This window comes from Pan paniscus, chromosome 4, assembly GCF_029289425.2.
Source record: "Pan paniscus chromosome 4, NHGRI_mPanPan1-v2.0_pri, whole genome shotgun sequence".
Taxonomy (NCBI): domain Eukaryota; kingdom Metazoa; phylum Chordata; class Mammalia; order Primates; family Hominidae; genus Pan; species Pan paniscus.
The window spans coordinates 145,159,507-145,178,885 of record NC_073253.2 but is presented as its reverse complement, the minus strand read 5'-3'; the positions used below and the strand labels follow the sequence as shown (position 1 = coordinate 145,178,885).

Sequence of the window (19,379 nt, the reverse complement as noted above, 5' to 3'; positions counted from 1 at the left end):
TCAAAAAGGAATGATACATTTCAGCACAGCATGGTGAAAAAAAGGAATAAAATACTGATACATGCTGCAACATGTATGAACCTTGAAAACATTATGCTAAGTGAAATAAATCACACAAAAAGCTACATATTGTATAAATCCATTTATATGAATGTCCAGAATAGGCAAACCCATAGAGAGAGAAACTGGATTAGAGCTTACCAGGGGATAGTGGGAGAAGTAAGGTTGGACTGATTGCTAATAGGTATGACGTTTCTTGTGGGGTTGACGGGAATTTTCTGGAATTAGTGGTGATGGCTGTACAACACAGCAAATACGATGGCCTCCCTCACTCAAAGCCTACCTGGAGTCACAGAACTGGGAGTATTAAAGATAAATTATTCAACTCCTTTGTTTTGTTGATAGGGAAATCAAAGCCTTGAGAGAGGATGGGACTTTCAAAGTTACAGAATGAGTCGTTGGCATTGCTGGACCTAAAATCTCGTATTCCTCTTTCTAGTAGTACATGCACTTTTCTAAACTAGATTACACAAGACATCTCCCCAAACTCTACTGGTAGCCCCTATTGCCAATAAAAGAAGCTTCAGATTACCAGTTTCTTCCCTGACGTCTGAAATCAGGTCCATTTCATAAGTTAGTGTTAGGCGTTAGGTGACTCACTCCAAATACCAACTTATTTGTACCTACCTAGCAATTAGACTGAAGTTTTTCAACAGCCTTGCCTTCCTCATTCTGGCATGTTGAAAAATGAGATAAAAGTAGATTTTTTGGCAAACTGTTGCTTCTATTTCTAACCAGAACTTGGTGGTTCTGGTGGACATGCTACGGAAAAGGACATGTGCTGAGCTCTTTGGGAAATCTCTTTTTAAAGACAGGGTCTCATTCGCTCAAGCTGGAATGCAGTGGCATGATCATAACTCACTGCAGCCTAAAACTCCTGGCTTCAAGTGATCCTCCAGCCTTAGCTTCCTGAGTAGTTGGAATTACAGGCATGCCATCATGCCCGGCTCTAGGAGACATTTTAAAATGGGCCAAGTTTTACTTCTATAGTTCAAGGAGTTTGTCCTTGATGAAAGTACAGGTGTGCAGAAATAACACAACCTGAAATGTAGAAACTCCCCTTAGAATGGAAGGAAACCAATAGTTTGGGAGTTGTAAGTAGAAAAAGAGTTTAGTTGGTACATCAAAGAAGAATCAACAGAAGTAATGACATTCGGACAGAGTGGTAAGGGACAGGTGGAGGGCACAGCAAGAATGAAGAGGCAAAACCAAAAAAGAATGAAAACATTAGGGTGAAGCTTGGAATATGTGTAGAGAAATTGTGGAAAACAAAATAAGAAGTGTTGGGGACAAATTCTAGAGAGCTATTAATGCCAGGATTAAGAAAAAATGTTTAATTTACTAGGCAACAGGATGTTGTTGGGGGGTGGGTTAAGGGTTAGGGACAGGCACTGTCATTCACACTGGTAACGCCTTGGAGACAAAATTTGGCATTATTTATCAAACTCCTTAGACAGCTGCACACTCTTTGGACCTGGAATTTCACTTCTAGGTATTTTCTACTAAGAAATATAAGGATGTTCATTACAACATTGTTTCTAATATTAGGAAATTAGAAACAACCTAAATATCTAACTATGGGATAATGGTTCTCAACTGGGGCGATTTGGAAATTTCTGGAGATATTTTTGGTTGTTACAACTTGAGGTGGGTGTTATTGGTATCTAGCGGTAGAAATTAGAGTAAACATCCTGCAACGTACTGGATAGCCTCCCACAACAAAGAATTACTGGACCCAAAATGCTGATAGTGTCAAAGTTGAGAAACCTGGCTGTGGAGGGTAGTACTATGGTGTTCTGGTACCTCCATACAGTGAAATGCTTTGCAATCATTAAAATGAATGGGACAGGCTGGACATAGTGGCTCATGCGTGTAATTCCAGCACTTTGGGAGGCTGAGGCGTGTGGACCACTTCAGTCCAGGAGTTCAAGACCAGCTTGGGCAACATAGTGAGACCCCTATCTCTATGAAAAATACAAAAATTAGCTGAGCATGGTAGTGCACACCTTCAGTCCCAGCTACTCAGGAGGCTGAGGTGGGAGGATCGCTTACGTCCCCGAGGTGGAGGTTGCAGGGAACCGAGATCACACCACTGCATTCTAGCCTGGCCGACAGAGTGAGATCCTGTCAAAAAAAAAAAAAAGGAAATACCTTTGAAAGGTTTTCATGATATAGAGTTCATAGCCCTGCCACCCTGAATGTGTCTGATGTCTCCTGATCTTGGTAGCTAAGCAGGATTGGCCTGTTATTATTCGAGAGGAGACCACTAGCTGGCCTCCAACTTCTGGGCTCAAGTAATCCTCCCGCCTCAGCCTCTTGAATACTATAGGTATAGCCCAACTCACTTGGATCTTCTAATTCAATTAAATCCTGACATTTTCTACCTGGAGGTAGCCTCAGATCCCATAGGTTGAGAGCTCAGTCCCACAAGACTGTTCCCCTGTGCCTCGCCTTTGGGCCTGCAGAACTTCTGACCAGCCAGTTTCAAGTTGGGGTTCCCATGACACCCTCTTTGGGTTCAATTAATTACTAGAGTGGCTCACAGAACTCAAGGAAATTTACTAACCTTTACTGGCTTATTATAAAGGATATCACAAAGGATACAGATGAAGAGAGGCATAGGGTGAGGTGTTAGGGAAGGGACTCTGGGCTTGCACGGTCCCTGGGCTTGCCACCTTCTAGGAACCTCCTTGTGTTCAGCTGTCCAGAAGCTCATCTGAGCCCTGTCCTTTTGGATTTTTATGGAGGCTTCATTACACAGGCAAGATTGATTAAACCATTGGCCACTGATGATCAACTAAAGCTTCAGGCCCCTTTCCCCTTCTTGGAGGTTGGAGGATGGGCTGAAAGTCCCATCCTCTAATTGTGGTTTAGTCTTTCAGGTGACCAGCCCCTCAGCCTGAAGCTACCTAGGGATTACCAGGCACTGGTCAATCATTGGTATACAAAAATACATCACTCTGGAGATTCTAAGGATTTTAGAAGTTGTGTTATCTGGAAATGGTGTTGAAGACCAAATACATATATCACAATATCACAATACTGAATACCAAGGATGTGTCAGGCACCTTTGCAAGGCCTAGGGAATCAACGCTGACAGGTCCCTGCCCTCATGAAGCTCACAGTATAGTGGGAGGCCAGACAATAGGACAAGGAAACAAAAACAAACATGATAATTGCTGATAGTAATAAATGTAATAGAAAAAATAAATAGGCTGATATGACAGGCAGAAACCGGGGAGAGGGTATTTGGGGGCTACTTGGGATAAGAAAACTAGAGATGACCTGTATGACCTGAAATCTGGAAGTTAAGAAGGAGATGGCATGCAGAGAGCTGAGAAAGCGCATTAGGTTAGAGAGTTCCAGTTCCTTATGATGGGAGTGTCTGGAAGGTTTGTGCTGCTACACAGCCTGCCAGATTGGGGGGGTGAGCACTCGTGCACACTGCTGGATGAGTGCAGTGCCCCAAGAATTTATTACACTCTACAATAAAGGAGGCAATCTGCTTCCCAGTAAAGGTCATTTTTGAAGTTCAAAGTGCTAGCAACTGTCTATAATTATGCGTTCCACATAGTTTACAACATAGAGGTGCCAGGCTCTAGTGGATATAGTCATGGAAGCTAAAGTAAGTTTCATCCAGAAAGAAAAGTGCTCTGTCTCCTTCCTAGTGGGCAGGAGGGGCATTTTAATGAAGATTCTGGTATTTCAAGATTCACTGGAGTTGCTAGAATGTGGACCATTGTGTGTATTTCTTTCTTTCCTTTTCTTTTTTTCTTTTTGAGACAAAGTGTAGCTCTTGTCGCCCAGGCTGGAGTAGTACAATGGCGCAATTTTGGCTCACTGCAACTTTGCCTCCTGGGTTCAAGCGATTCTCCTGCCTCAGGCTACCACGTAGCTAGGATGACAGGCAGTGCCACTATGCCCTGCTAATTTTTGTATTTGTAGTAGAGACGGGGTTTCACCCTGTTGCCCAGGCTGGTCTCAAACTCCTGACCTCAGGTGATCCACCCACCTTGGCCTCCCAAAGTGCTGGGATTACAGGCGTGAGCCACTGCACCCAGCCCCTTGTGTGTATTTCTGACAGACAACCCAAGAAATTACAGGCTGAAACCAGAAAAGAACACATTAAAGCACCAAGAGAAAGTTGGAGTGGGTTGAAGGGAAACAGATTTTTAAAGTTAAGGCTCTGTGAAATGGGTAGAATTAACTACAGGTTAAAAATAAAATGTTAACTAAAGGTTGCCTCTGAGTAACAGGATTATGGGTGATTTTAATTGTCTTCTTTGTGTATGTTCAACAGTGACTATAATATGTATTACTTTTGGAATAAAGGAAAAACTGAAAGGTGTGTTGTTTTATAAGGGCCCTTAGGTTGCTAAAATTAGAGTCATTGAAATCTAAAGCTGATAAAAACTTTAGTGCAAAGATTGTGACATGGGAGACTACACATACCAGATCCATAATGTACATGAGGACAGTAGGCCGAGGGGCCCTGCACATTGAAAGCCCACATGGGAGAAGCCCTTGGGAAGGGGCGTGGAAGGATGAGGCAAGGGGCCGGGGGGATGCAGAGGCTGGCAGGCAGTCATCTCTCAGCTTCAGCCATTCCCGCCATGGGGGAATGTGGACAGAGAAGCCAAACAAATCTTCTAAACAGTAAATGTCAGTCTTCTGTGTCAGGTATTTAAGAAAACTAACAGAGGTCAGAGAAGACACACCTACAGCAAGTAGACTGTCCCTGTGCTGCCTTTTTGCAACCCCTGCTTTGGCAGTGCTCAAGCCCACCTCCTGCTCTGTGCAGACATCTCTTCTTTGCTCTTACTAGACCAAGGTGAAAGAAAACTCTCACCTTCTCCCATCTGGCCCCACAGCATCTGGAACACACTGATCCTCATAATCCTTGTTCTTGAGAAATATTAATGACTTAATCTCCCAAGCTTGCTCCCGCTCCTGTGCAGGCCATCTCAGTATGTTTTGCAGACAAGACCCAGAGAAGTCCAGACTGGACTTGTTGCAGACTGCAAAACTGCCATTGGAAGGCCTCCGTCCCAGTCCTTCTACAGAGTAGCCAGTGGGATTCCCAGCCATGGGCGAGGTGACAGCAGAGGAGGTGGAGAAGTTCCTGGACTCGAATATCGGCTTTGCCAAACAGTACTACAACCTCCACTACCGAGCCAAGCTCATCTCCGACCTCCTTGGGGCCAAGGAGGCTGCCGTGGACTTCAGCAACTACCACTCCCCGAGCAGCGTGGAGGAGAGCGAAATCATCTTTGATCTCCTGTGGGACTTTCAGGAGAATTTACAGACAGAGAAATGCATCTTCAATGTCATGAAGAAGCTGTGCTTCCTCCTGCAGGCAGACCGCATGAGCCTGTTCATGTACCGGACCCGCAATGGCATCGCAGAGCTGGCCACCCGGCTTTTCAATGTCCACAAGGATGCTGTCCTCGAGGACTGCCTGGTGATGCCCGACCAGGAGATCGTCTTCCCTTTGGACATGGGCATCGTGGGCCATGTCGCACACTCTAAGAAGATTGCTAACGTCCCCAACACAGAGGAGGTACTCTCTTCCCCATGAGAGAGAGGGCATGGGGCATTATTCCATGGAGTTCTGGGGTACAAGTGGGGTGAGGGGCATTGGCCACCAAGACAAGGCTGGTGACAACATGGTACTTCTTCTTTATTTATTTACATATTTACTCATAATTCTTTATTTTGAAAAAAAAATTCAAACTTAACAGAAAAGTTTGAAATAATACAGAGAACTGTATGTCTTTCATCCAAATTTATCATTCATTAACATCTTGCCACATTTGCTTTCTCTCTCCATTTTCTCTGACCTATTTGGGAGAAAGTTGCAGACATCATGCCCTTTGTCTGTAAGTACTGGCGATGCTCCCATCATTGTACTGTGGATAGGTAAGAAATGTCCCTGTTCTGGAAATACACAGTACTTCCACAGTACTTCTACACAGTACTTCCACAGTACCTCCACAGTACCTCCACAGTACCTCCACAGTACTTCCACAGTACTTCCACACAGTACCTCCACAATACCTCCACAGTACTTCCAGAACAAGGACATTTCTTACCTATCCACAGTACAATGATGGAATCATAGAAATGTAATGTGGATACGACACCATTATCTGCTGGGAGTAGTGGCACATGCCTGTAGTCCCATCTACTCGGAGGGCTGAGGCAAGAGAATCACTTGAGCCCAAGAGTTTGAGACCAGCTTGTGCAACATAGGGAGACTCCTGTCTCTACAAAAAATTTTAAAATTAGCTGGATGTGGTAGTGCACTGTGGGGGAAAGAAAGAGAGATCAGACTGTTACTGTGTCTATGTAGAAAGAAGAAGACATAAGAAACTCCATTTTGTTCTGTACTAAGAAAAATTATTCTGCCTTGAGATGCTATTAATCTGTAACCCTAGCCCCAACCCTGTGCTTGCAGAAACATGTGCTGTGTTGACTCAAGGTTTAATGGATTTAGGGCTATGCAGGATGTGCTTTGTTAAAAATGTGTTTGCAGGCAGTATGCTTGGTAAAAGTCATCGCCATTCTCCAGTCTCGAGTACCCAGGGACACAATGCACTGCGGAAGGCCGCAGGGACCTCTGCCCAAGAAAGCCTGGGTATGGTCCAAGGTTTCTCCCCACTGAGACAGCCTGAGATATGGCCTCGTGGGAAGGGAAAGACCTGACCATCCCCCAGCCCAACACCCGTAAAGGGTCTGTGCTGAGGAGGATTAGTGAAAGAGGAAGGCCTCTTTGCAGTTAAGAGGAAGGCATCTGTCTCCTGCTTGTCCCTGGGAATGGAATGTCTCCGTGTAACACCCGATCATATGTTCTATTTACTGAGATAGGAGAAAACTGCCTTATGGCTGCAGGTGGGACATGCTGGTGGCAATACTGCTCTTTACTGCACTGAGATGCTTGTGTAAAGTCAAACATAAACCTGGCCTCCGTGCACATCAAGGCACAGCACCTTTTCTTAAACTTATGACACAGAGACCTTTGCTCACATGTTTTCCCGCTGAACCTCTCCCCACCATTACCCTATAGTCCTGCCACATCCCCCTCACCAAGATAGTAGAGATAGTGATCAATAAATACTGAGGGAACTCAGAGACCAGTGCTGGCACGGGTCCTCCATATGCTGAGTGCCAGTCCCCTGGGCCCACTGCTCTTTCTCTAGACTTTGTCTCTGTGTCTTATTTCTTTCCTCAGTCTCTCATCCCACCTGACGAGAAATACCCATGTATTTCTCATGGAGGGGCTGGCCCCCTTCAGTGCACACCTGTGGTCAGCATCAATATGGTGACTTCCCAGGAGTAAGGGACCACCAGGCTGCCTAAGGTGGGGTGAACCAGCCCAGGTCAGAAAGGGAGCAGGTCAAACTCTCATGCTGGTTAGTAGTGGGATTGCACCTGTGAATAGACACTGCACTCCAGCCTGGGCAATATAGCAAGAACCGTAATGAAGAGGAAAAAATGAAAAAAGGCTGGGTGTGGTGGCTCACACCTGTAATCCCAGCACTTTGGGAGGCTGAGGTGGGAAGACCACTTGAGCCCAGAAATTTGAGACCAGGCTGGGCAACACAGGGAGGTCCCTGTCTTTACAAAAAATAAAAAAACTCGCTGGGTGTGGTGGTGCACACCTGTGGTCCCGTCTACTCTGGAGGCTGAGATGGGAGCATCACTTGAGCCCAGGAGGTTGAGGCTGCAGTGAGCCATGATTGCGCCATTGCACTCCAGCTTGAGTGACAGAGTGTGACCCTGTCAAGAAAAGGAAAGGAAAGGAAAGGAAAAGAAAGGCAAGGCAAGGCAAGGCAAGGAAAGGAAAGCCACCATCCAATCGGCTGGGTGAAAAGGAAAAAAGAAAAAAATTGCTAAAAAATAAAGAAAAAAAAGATGCAACACCATAATCTAATAAACAGTTCATATTCAGTTTCTGTCAGTTGTCTCAGACACTGATGTAGCTCTGTCTTTTGAGTCTCCTTGAATCTGGGACTGTTCCTCAGTCTGTCTTTGTTTTCCACAGCACTGACATTTTTGAAGGGTACAAACAAAATCTTTTGCGGAAATGTCCTTTCATTTGGGCTTGTCTGATATTTCTTCATAATTAGATGCAGGTCACACATTTTTGGCAGGAGCAGCACAGAGGTGATGTGTTTTTCTTTGTGCTTTACATGCGGAGGCACAATGGCAGTCTGTCCCATTACTGGAAATGTAAACACTGATCACTTGGTTAAACACTTGGCTCTTTCTTCCAGGATCCACTGTTCCCTGAGATTCTCCTGGTGGTTCTGACAAAGACTTCTTTGATCACCTTGGGCAAATCACTCCCCCTCTCTGGATGTTGGTTTTTAAAGGCAGTAATGCAGTTCTCCACATAGCCCTCTGCCCAGGCCAACTCCTACTCATCCTTCAGAAAAAGTCACCCTTCCTCAGGGAGGCCCTTTCTAATCTCCCTGTTATAGCCCCCTCCCTAAGCCATTTCTCATAATAAGCCCTGGAGGTCAGGGACCAGGTCTGCCTTGTCCACCAGGCTTTTACTCCAGGACCCAGCACAGTGTCTGGCACAAAGCATGTGCTCGGTAAGCACTTGGTGTAAAAGACTCACAATCAAGTAATTATGCAATAATTTCTTTAACACTGTCTCACCCAAAAGAATGTTTGTCCCATTAAGGCAGGGCCCATGCGGGTCTTATTCACTCCTGCACTGGCCAAACCAGGAGCTGTGTTCTGGCATTTCCAAAATCTAGCCTTTGGACATGGTGTGATTTTGTGCTCATTTTACCTCTGTAGTTACTTCAGATTAAGCATCTTAAGGTTAAAAATAGGCGAGGAAGGGGGCTTCAGAGACTGTCTTATCCAACTGCCTTATTTAATAGACAAGGAAACTAAACCTAGGAGAGTGTGGACAGAGGCTTGCCAATGCTCCACATGCATGAATGCAAGAATTCAAACAGGTCGGCCGGGCGCAGTGGCTCACACCTGTAATCCCAGTGCTTTGGGAGGCCGAGGCAGGCGGATCACTTGAGGTCAGGAATTCGAGACCAGCCTGGCCAACATGGTGAAACCCCATCTCTACTAAAAATCCAAAAATTAGCCGGGCCTGGTGGTGCATGCCTGTAATCCCAGCTACTCGGGAGGCTGAGGCAGGAGAATCACTTGAACCTGGGAGGTGGAGGCTGCAGTGAGCCAAGACCGCACCATTGCACTCCAGACTGGGCAACAAGAGCAAAAAAAAAAAAAAAAAAAAAGGATTCAAACAGGTATCTTTTGGTCTTGGGCTCCTTAGTGAGATAAGCCAGACTTGTGCCTCTGTGGAAAGCATACCCGGTGGGCTCCCACATGGGCGCATGGCTCCCGTCATCTCCTCTTGGGCATCCAGGGGCCGGGCAATGGTTCTCCACTCAGGAGACTTTCTGGAGGACTCATCCAACTGGACTGGAGTCTATTCTCCCTTCAACTCTTCTAACTGTAATTGTAGCCAACAAGGATTGCCTCACTCGTTTCCCCTCATAACGATCTATGTCATAACTGTCATTATCTCTGTTTCACAGATGATGAAACAGAAACCCAGAAAGTTTTGGTAACTTGCTCAGGATTATGCAGATAGAAAGTGGCAGATCCTGGCTGGTTCAAGTACACAGGTGTTTGTAACTAATTGATCACAGCCAGTTATAGATTTCTTTGTTCCCCCTCCACTCCTACTGCTTCACTCGACTAGCCTAAAAAAAGAAAAAAGGAAAGAAAAAAAAAAAAGTGGCGGACTGGGAGTGATTTGAACTCAGGCATTCTGACCTTGAGCTCACAATCTTTTTTTTTTTTTTTTAACTAGTTGGTTCAGCCAGGGAGTCGTTACAGAGCCTTAATTCCTCTTAATTGCTCTGCTATTCTGTACTCCCTCCTCCTCTATAAAATAAGGGCATCGCACTGGGTATTTGAGCAAGGTCATTGGATCATGTAGCAGAGAGGTAAGATCTTATGCTTTAAGGTGAGATCTGGATGTGAACCAGGACTCTGTCACTTTCAAAGAATGTGGCCTTGGCAAATCGTTTAGCTTGACTGGGTTTATTTCCTATTTTATAAAATGGGGAAATAAGAGCTACCCCACAGCATTGTTGTAGAAATTAAATGAATGAATTATCTCATCAGCAGTGTTCTTGGCACACCGTAATGGCTCCTATTGGCAGCTCCCGTTCCTTACTACTATTACGACCATTTTGCTACTGTTATTGTTGTCGTTGTTAAGGATCTATTCTAAGTGATGGATGCTGTACCAGGTTTGAGTGGAATTTGGAGAAGAATCCAGTCTTGCCCTTCTGGAGCTTTCAGTTTAGATTCTGTTTGTGGGAAAACAGAGAACATAAATGCTGAGAGCTTCTCTATACCTTGGTGTTAAGGGATTGAGGATTCAGGGTGTTTTTCTGATTCTAGAAGATCCTGACTTAACAGTTTTTGGAGCCTCTGTGCTAAGGGACAGCCTGTTGCTTTCTGTTCATCCGTCAGAGTTTACTCAGGAAACCACACCTCACCTTCCCTGGAAACTTTTGGGGCCTGAGTCAGTCTCCCTGGCCAGTGACTTGGGCCTGTGGGTGAAGTCTGTCTAGGCCAGTCATCCCTGCGTACTTGGTATTTGCACGTGTTTACTTCAGGAAATCTTACTCAATTCATGGCCCTGGGCAGAATGCAACCTTGGGCCCCAGTGGCAGAATGCAACCTTGGCCACCAAACAGTGACTGGGGCTGGGTGAAGAAGGAGAAGGAAGGTGGTGTAGACAGGGGTCTAGATTCCTTCTGGACCACCAAAAAGTGATACTCTCAACCTTTAGCACCCTCCAAAAACCTGAGAAATGGTTGCAACTGCTGCATTGTTGAAATGCGAAATCACAAAGGTAGTTCTTTTGGGCTGTAATGAACTTCCCCACCCCCTCCAAATTCCTACTTATCTTGGGAATTGCCTCGGGAAGACTTGCCACAGGACTGCCAGAAAAAATATAAGATGCCCAGTAAAGTTTGAATTTTAGATAAACAAAGAAGGATATTTTAGTTAAAGAAGATCCTGTGCAATATTTTGGACACAGTTACACTAAAAAATTATTTATAGTTTATCTGAAATTCAAATTTCATTGGGAAGGCCCACTTGCCATTCAATATTTACTTGTATATCATTCCTTTGCCCTTTCTCCTGGCAGGAAAACCCATGAGGTCTGTCTGTCTGTCCCTGTCGATCTTATTCACCACTGGCCCCTGGCACCTAGCCCAGTGTCTTGGACAGAGTGCATACTTACAATAGTTTATTGAGTGAGTGAATGACTGAATGTCAGCCCTTCACCAGCACTTCCTCTGGCTAATAAATTCCATTTCTGAAGGCTGTACCTGAGATGACCGTCATTTGTAGACCCTCTCACATTTGTTATCTGCCCCTGCTTTCCTTCATTTCCCATGAGACCTGGGACCTAGCAGGCTAGAATAGGAAAACAAAGAAAAAAAAAACCTTCACAGAGGACCTTATTCAATACTCTGACTTCAGCAAAGGGGAAATTGAGGTTCAGAGTGTTTTCAACTACTGACAATGTACTGAGTGGCCCTTGAAGCCACTCATAGGACAAGTTTCTCCTTATCTGGGTCCCCAGGGTGGTCTGCTTCACATGCTTTGAGTCGTGGGCTCATGTTTTGCATGACATTCCACTATACCATGAGAACCCACTGAGAACAACCTCATCTTACAGGTCTTTGCATATACAATGCCTGGCATAGTGAGTGCTCAATGAATATGAATGAATCAATCTGTCAATCAGTGAATCAATGAATAAGTCAATTAATGAATAAGTGGAGCAACTGTGCCACTTACCAGCAAGGGAGTTGTCTATAAAATGGGAAAGGTGGCAGTTCTATTTGGCAGGGCTGATGTGAGAGTTAATGAAATAATATATGTCAGTTGTCTGGCTCTGAGCCTAGTCATTATTACTCAGTAAATAGTAGATCTTATCATGAGATGCAACAGAGCTTGGCACTGTGAATGTTTGCAAAGGGGAAATGAGGAATCTGGGAATGAGAGGTAGTGTTGCATTGCACTTTAAAATCCAAACTCAGCCAGGTGCAGGCTCACACCTGTAACCCCAGCACTTTGGGAGGCCGAGGTGGGAGGATCACTTGAGCCCAGGTGTTCAGGACTACCCTGGGCAACACAGCAAAAACCTAGCTTTACAAAAAATACAAAAATTAGTCGGGCATAGTGGTACGCCCCTGTTGTTTCAGCTTCTCTGGAGGCTGAGGTGGGAGGATGGCTTGAGCCCAGGAGGTCGAGGCTGCAGTGAGCCATGATGGCTCCACTGCACTCCAGCCTGGATGGCAGAGCAAGACTGTCTCAAAAATAAATAAGTGAATACATAAAAATGAAATCTAAACTCTTTCCCATGGCCTCCAAAGCCCTGCTGGATCTGGCCCCTGCCTGCCTCTTTAACTTCCTTGCCCTCTGCTTTCCCTCTCCCTCTCTATGCTTTAGCTACACTGATTTTCTTTCTGTTCCTCACGAGGGCCAGCCTCATTCCTACCTGCTGGCCTTTGCATGCTCCGTGCTTAGAATGCGCTTCATATACCTGGCTCCCTTGATCCTTCAGCTCTTAGCTCAGCATTACATCTTCAGAGAAGGCTCCCTACCCACCAGCCTGCCATCCCTTTCATCACTCTCTACAGCACCATCCAGTCCATTTCCTTCAAAGCAGTTTCCTCAAGTTGGAGGAAGAATGCCTAGTTGTTTACTTGCTTTTTTGTCTGTCTCGCCGTTTGAATGTAAGGTTCACCTTATATTACAACAGTAATGTTCATTGCTGTAGTTTCAGGGTCTGGAAGAGTGCCTAGCATATGGAAGACACTCTGATAATGCTAACTGAATGGATGAATCACTTTGGTCTTTCCCTAGCTCAGCCTCTGATTCTAGGATTTAAAATAAATATAAGTCGGTGCAAAAGTAATCGTGGTTCTTGCCATTACTTTTACTAGTTTGAGCTAAATGGCTTCTAAGTCTCTTTCTGCCTTTGATAATCTGAGATTCTGTGACATGGTTGTTTAGAACACTTTATATGCTGAATATATAGGGATGATAATGATCATGTAAATGCCAGTCAATTGGCAGTTGAAGTACTCATGAGGGGAGTTCCAGGACTGAGTACCCAGTGGGAATGAGCTTTCTGGTGGATTTGGTAGCATCTGCCTTGGATGCAGGTGAGGCCCAAATATTTGCTTTTCCTGAAAGAAGTGAACATTGGAAAACTGAAATGACTTCATGAAATGAATCTGAGCATACTCCACCTAGACATGTGCTCAGGAACTCATCAGTAGCTTAGAAAATGACACAGATACCACTTCTTGACTAATGCCTTTTTAGAGATTTTGCTTAATCCTCAAATGTTAATTAAAGTACAGCACTACAAGCTTCTCTTAATTCCTTTACCCTTCACCTGGTTTTAAACAGCTTCACTGATAATAATGCTGTTGACTATTTATTTAATCCCATTCCAACTAGAAGAAATCTATAGATGCAGAGCATTATGCTCTGAATTCCCTCCTTCCTTCCTTCCTTCCTTCCTTCCTTCCTTTTTTAGAGACAGGGTCTTGCTCTGTCACCCAGGGTAAAGTGCAATGGTACAATCATAGCTCACTGCAGCCTCCAACTCCTGGGCTCAAGCAATCCTCCTGCCTCAGCTTCCTGAGTAGCTGGAACTACAGGCGCATGTCACCACACCTGGCTAATTTTTTTTGAGTTTTAGTAGATACAAGATATTGCTATGTTGCCCAGGCTGGTCTTGGACTACTGAACGCAAGCAATACTCCCACCTTGGCCTTCCAAAGTGCTGGGATTATAGGCGTAAACCACCACGCCTGGCCCAGACTTAGTTTTAGAAAAGTTCTGTGAATTGGCTCTATGAAGTACATTTCCACTCAGAACGGCGTGAGCTGTGCATGTTTGGGCTGGCCTGCCTCCCAAGCAATGCTGACAGTCCAAAAACCTCACAGTGCTACCAATAAACAGAAAGGTGGATTCTTGTAAATTTAAGAGAACAATTCAAGCTCTGTCTTTTCATCCTGACCACATGGTCCACCACAGCCTACACTGGCTTCTCTGGGCTGCATTAGGGGAGGGTTATGGAGGTGTGTGCTCCTCTATACACTCAGAGCTTCAAGCCAATCCCTTGTGACCTATATTACTATTACTGATTTTTCTTTGAGCTGGCCTGAACCTTGGTCACCCATATCCCCCGTGCTTAACATAAGGCCTGACACATAGTGGGGCTTCTACTAAGATTTGTAGAATGGTGATATCCACTGAACTGGCTGTGTGGTGCTAGAACTGGATTGTTTAAAAAGCTGAAAATAACAAATTCTTTTGTTCAATGACCTAGACCCAAGTCTAACCTTATCCAGGCTTCTCTAAGAGGCAGCAGAGCTGAAGGCAGGCTCTGGAGTTACACATACACACACACACACACACACACTCACACACACAGTCTACACAATCTACACACATGACATTAACCTTCTTGAGTTACAGATCCCCCTTCTGTAAGATGGGCTACTAATGGTACTTATCTCATAGCTTATTGCGAAGATAAAAGTAAGATAATGCAGGTAAAATGCCATGCACGCTGCCTGCTAGCAACTGTCATTGTTGTACTTCCTAAAGTTTTTACCCGGCTTCCTCTTAGCTGTACCCTGGGTTTTTATTCTGGGCTTAATTGTCATCACCTCAAGAAAGCCTTCTCTAACCCTCCTTCTCCAGGCAAAGTCAGTCCCCCACTCCCGTCCCTGGAACCCACACTGCTTTGCACACCTCTCCTCCACAGCCCTCAGTGGATTGCATCTCAGACTTTCTTCTTCTACTGGATTTTGGAAGCTTCCATGACAGATATCATCTCTGATTGCCCTGCCCCTGTTGAAGAGGAATAGATGGAAGCACCTTCATTCCCTTGTCAACAGGGGCTTTGGGCCGTTCCACTGTTCTTGCTCTTCATTTGCCTGTCCGTGCTTATCTCTGCCTTCCTTTAGGATGAGCATTTCTGTGACTTTGTGGACATCCTCACAGAGTACAAGACCAAGAACATCTTGGCTTCCCCCATAATGAATGGGAAGGATGTGGTGGCCATAATCATGGCTGTGAATAAAGTGGATGGATCCCACTTCACCAAGAGAGATGAAGAGGTAAGAATGCTTTAGAGACTAAGGATAGCCATGCTAGCACATTCTCCCAGCCTATGAAGTCCCCTGAACTTTGCTGTTTGACCTGGCCTCAGTTTTCCCATCTGTAAGACAGGGAATTCACCTGATGTTCTCTGAGGGAGGCAGGATAAAATATTAGTTAAGACATTGGGCTTTGGAGTCAGGAATAGAGGGATAATTGTTCTGGCTCCGCCAATAGCTGTTTGCCTTTTGCAAGTTATTTAACTTCTTTGAACTTTGGTTTTCTTATTTGTAAAATGTTGATAATTTTTCAGTATCAACCTCATAGGGAACTTATCAATAAATAGTAGCTATTTTTCATGAATACACTCCCATCAACATCAACATTCTACATTCGGTGAGTTTTACGCTCATGCAACATCTTATGAGTCCGCATTCTAGGATCCATCTGCCCAAATTGTCTCTGATGAAGCTTTGAAAATATTCAGATATTTGCTGATGGTAAAAGTAGCCAGAGGATGGATTTCTTCTTCTCACCTGCCTCCCCTCGTGCTGTTTGATTTTTAGATTCTTCTCAAGTACCTCAATTTTGCAAATCTAATCATGAAGGTGTACCACCTGAGTTACCTGCACAACTGTGAAACTCGACGTGGCCAGGTAAGGGGCTTGGGCCAAGGGAATGGACTTGACTCGTCCTTTCCCTGAAGCATTGATGTGGTCAGGACTGGCAGGCAGATGGGAATGAAGATGCCTAGGAAGCATCATCCAGTCTCTGGCCAGCATCACGAGTGTTATGAGGTAGTGGCTGTCTGTAAAGCTGTATACCACAGTGGTTATATGCACAAGCTTCAAGACAGATGGCTTTGATCTGAATCCCTGCTCAACCACTGCCTAGCTCTAAGACCCTAAGTGAGTCACTTAATCCCTCTATGCTTCAGTCTCCCCATTTGAAAAATAGGGATGATTATGGTGCCATCCTCAAAAGGTTGCCATCAATAGTAAACGAGATAATACATATAGGGCAATAGTGCTCAATTGAAGTTTCTTATTATTTTTATTAAAAACCTATGAGATAAATGAAAGGGAAAGAGCTGGACCCAATGTAAAGCAGCCAGTTACTTCATCTCTCTGAGCCCCAGTTTGTTTGTCTACAAATGGAAGATAATTGGACTGGGCAAGGTGGCTCACGCCTGTAGTTCCAGCACTTTGGGAGGCCAAGGCAGGAAGATTGCTTGAGCCCAGAAGTTCGAGACCAGCCTGGGAAACATAGTAAGACCCCATCTCTATTTTTAAAATAAATGGATGATAATGGGCTGGGTAAGGTGGCTCATGCCCATAATCCCAGCACTTTGGGAGGCTAAGGTAGGAGGATTGCTTGAGGCCAGAAGTGGAAACTCATCTCTACAAAAAATTTAAAGATTACCTGTGTGCAGTGGCATCCACCTGTAGTCCCAGCTGCTGGGGAGGCTGAGATGGGAGAATTGCCTGAGCCCGGGAGTTGGAGACTACAGTGAGCTATGATTGTGCTACTGTACTCCAGCCTGGATGACAGAGTAAGACTCTGTCCCTAAAAAATAAATACATAAAAACAAAAACTTTAGCTTTTGCGCTTCTGCCCTGGCCCTCTGCTGGCCACTCCGCCGGTGCTGTGCCTGGGCGCCTCCGTGCTCTCGGCCAACCGCCTCTGAGAGCGCCCACTCGAGCGCCCTGGGAGCCGGAGGGCGGCGGTCCTCACCGGGACCCTCCTGTGGGCCGAGGGGGACAAAAGTGTCTCTCAATCCAGCACATGCACATTGAAGCAAGTTAAAGGATTTAATATGAAGCACAGAAGCCGATAGTGCCAAACAGCAAGCAGTAGTTGGTACACATTTGGTGAGTGGGGCAGCATTTCCTTCTCCCACTGCTGCTGAGATGGCAGAAATTAGTCGAATTCGTACGAAATGGAATATACTGAAGGCATTAGTCAGCAAATGAGGGTCCCAGAAAAGTTAAAAGTAGCACCACCAAACGCCAACCTGGAACAAGGATTCCAAGAAAGAGTTCCAAATGCTAGCGTGATAATGCAAGTTCCAGAGAGGATTGTTGTAGCAGGAAATAATGAGGATGTTTCATTTTCAAGACCAGCAGATCTTGAGCTTATTCAGTCAACTCCCTTTAAACTCCTGGCACTAAAAACAGCACCTCGTGTACTTACGCTAAGTGAAAGACCACTAGATTTTCTGGATTTAGAAAGACCTCCTACAACCCCTCAAAATGAAGAAATCCGTGCAGTTGGCAGACTAAAAAGAGAGCGGTCTACGAGTGAAAATGCTGTTCGCCAAAATGGACAGCTGGTCAGAAATGATTCTCTGTATGGCATTTCAAATACAGATACAACAATTGAAGGAACATCAGATGACCTGACTGTTGTAGATGCAGCTTCACCAAGACGACAGATAATCAAACTAAATAGGCGTCTACAACTTCCGGACGAGGACAACAAAGAACGTGCTAAAAGAGAAATGGTCATGTATTCAATTACTGTAGCTTTCTGGCTGCTTAATAGCTGGCTCTGGTTTTGCCGCTAGAGGTAACATCAGCTCTCAAAAATATTATCTCAACAGCTGGAAATATAAAAGATTTGCAAACTTCTTTGTTTCTGTCTCTTCATTGTACGCCATTTTATAGTCCACAACCTGAAAATTTATTTCTTCCAGAAACTCTGGAGGTAACACCTGCTTAAAATTCTCCTTTTGCATGTTTTGTAAATAGGCTCCAGTTTTGTTTTTTAAAAGGAATTTATCTTTTGCCTCATCGGTCCACACAACTGATTCTGAATGGGAGAGAGTCTGTAGAGAATTGATTTAGAAAAATGTCTGTGAAAGAAAAACAATTATTTTGTCATGTTTCTCAAACACTGTAAGCAGTTTTGTTAATAGACATTTTTGCATCAACACTTCAACATTAACACTTTCAAAGTCATGGTCTGTTGCCAGATTTAAGAAACTCGAACCACCTAATATTTCATAACCTTCTTCATTAGGTACTTGTACAGATTAATTTCTAACATTTCAGCAGTTTAATATGTGTGTAATACGTGCATTCTTTCATTTTAGTTTTGTACTTGGTTTTCTACAAAGTACTTTTTTACTCAGTTCATGTGTGAACAATTTTTAAAAACTACAGAATAAGGTACAAATGTAGTGTATTGAATAAACTGTCAACCAAAGCAAAAAAAAAATTAAAAACTAAAAAAATCTAAAAGTAAAAATAGGGGATAGTTAACCTGTCTATTTCTCTGGATTATTGTGAAGGGTAAATGAAATAAACTCCAGAGAACTTTACAGAATTGTTGTTATTCTCCAGCTAAGTGAGCTACTACTTTGCACCTCAAAATCTATGAATATATTTTTGTGTTTTTTCAGATACTGCTGTGGTCTGGGAGCAAAGTCTTTGAAGAACTTACGGACATCGAACGACAGTTCCACAAAGCCCTGTACACAGTCCGTGCTTTCCTCAACTGTGACAGATACTCTGTAGGTCTCTTAGACATGACCAAGCAGAAGGTGAGAAAACTTCAGCAACAGACATTTCCAAGAAAAGATTAAACAGACACTGACTGACGGCTAGAGTCTTGGCACACATTCAACTGCACAGGGAAGAGGCTGGGTGAATTGGGATGGTTGTAGAAAGTCTGACATAGGTCTCTACTGAGGAGTATCAGCCTTTAAAGGAGAAAAGTCAATCTAGGGCACAGGAGAGCGAAAACAATCTGTACTTTCCTTAGTCATTTGGAAAGAAAAAAAAGTGTACATGAAAAGAAACTGATGAGGTGATGAAGGTCAGTGATAAAGAAATTTCTATGTGGGTTGAGAGTTCAAGAGAAAGTTGCCAACTTCAGGGATTCCCAAAAAATGTACTGAAAGTTGTGTGTAAAGCTTTGCTGCAATTTATCTATTCCAGAGCTCACCCAGGCAATTAAGTGGAGGCAGATGCCGACATCGGGTCCCTCACATGCTCAGGGGCCAGATTTGTGGCAGATACAGCAGCTAAGGAGGCAGAGTTCGATGTCGCTCCCAGCGATGTTTTTTAGATATGTTTTCCCAAACAACTTCCTCATTTCTCTTTGTTTATTTGCTTCTGCCTTAT

The 19,379-nt window shown here is 44.4% G+C and overlaps 1 protein-coding gene and 1 pseudogene across 1 annotated transcript in view; both read left to right on the top strand.

The window, feature by feature from the left end:
- Positions 1-5,146: 5,146 nt before the first annotated feature.
- PDE6A (phosphodiesterase 6A) overlaps positions 5,147-19,379 on the top strand; it is an 87,173-nt gene continuing 72,940 nt past the window's right edge. The window contains exons 1-4 of the mRNA XM_057302360.1: positions 5,147-5,620; positions 15,120-15,272; positions 15,819-15,908; positions 18,656-18,796. Of these exons, the coding sequence (XP_057158343.1) occupies positions 5,147-5,620; positions 15,120-15,272; positions 15,819-15,908; positions 18,656-18,796 (858 nt within the window). The remainder of the gene's footprint in view (positions 5,621-15,119; positions 15,273-15,818; positions 15,909-18,655; positions 18,797-19,379) is intronic.
- On the top strand, positions 16,786-17,917 carry LOC103783380 (mitochondrial fission factor-like; annotated as a pseudogene).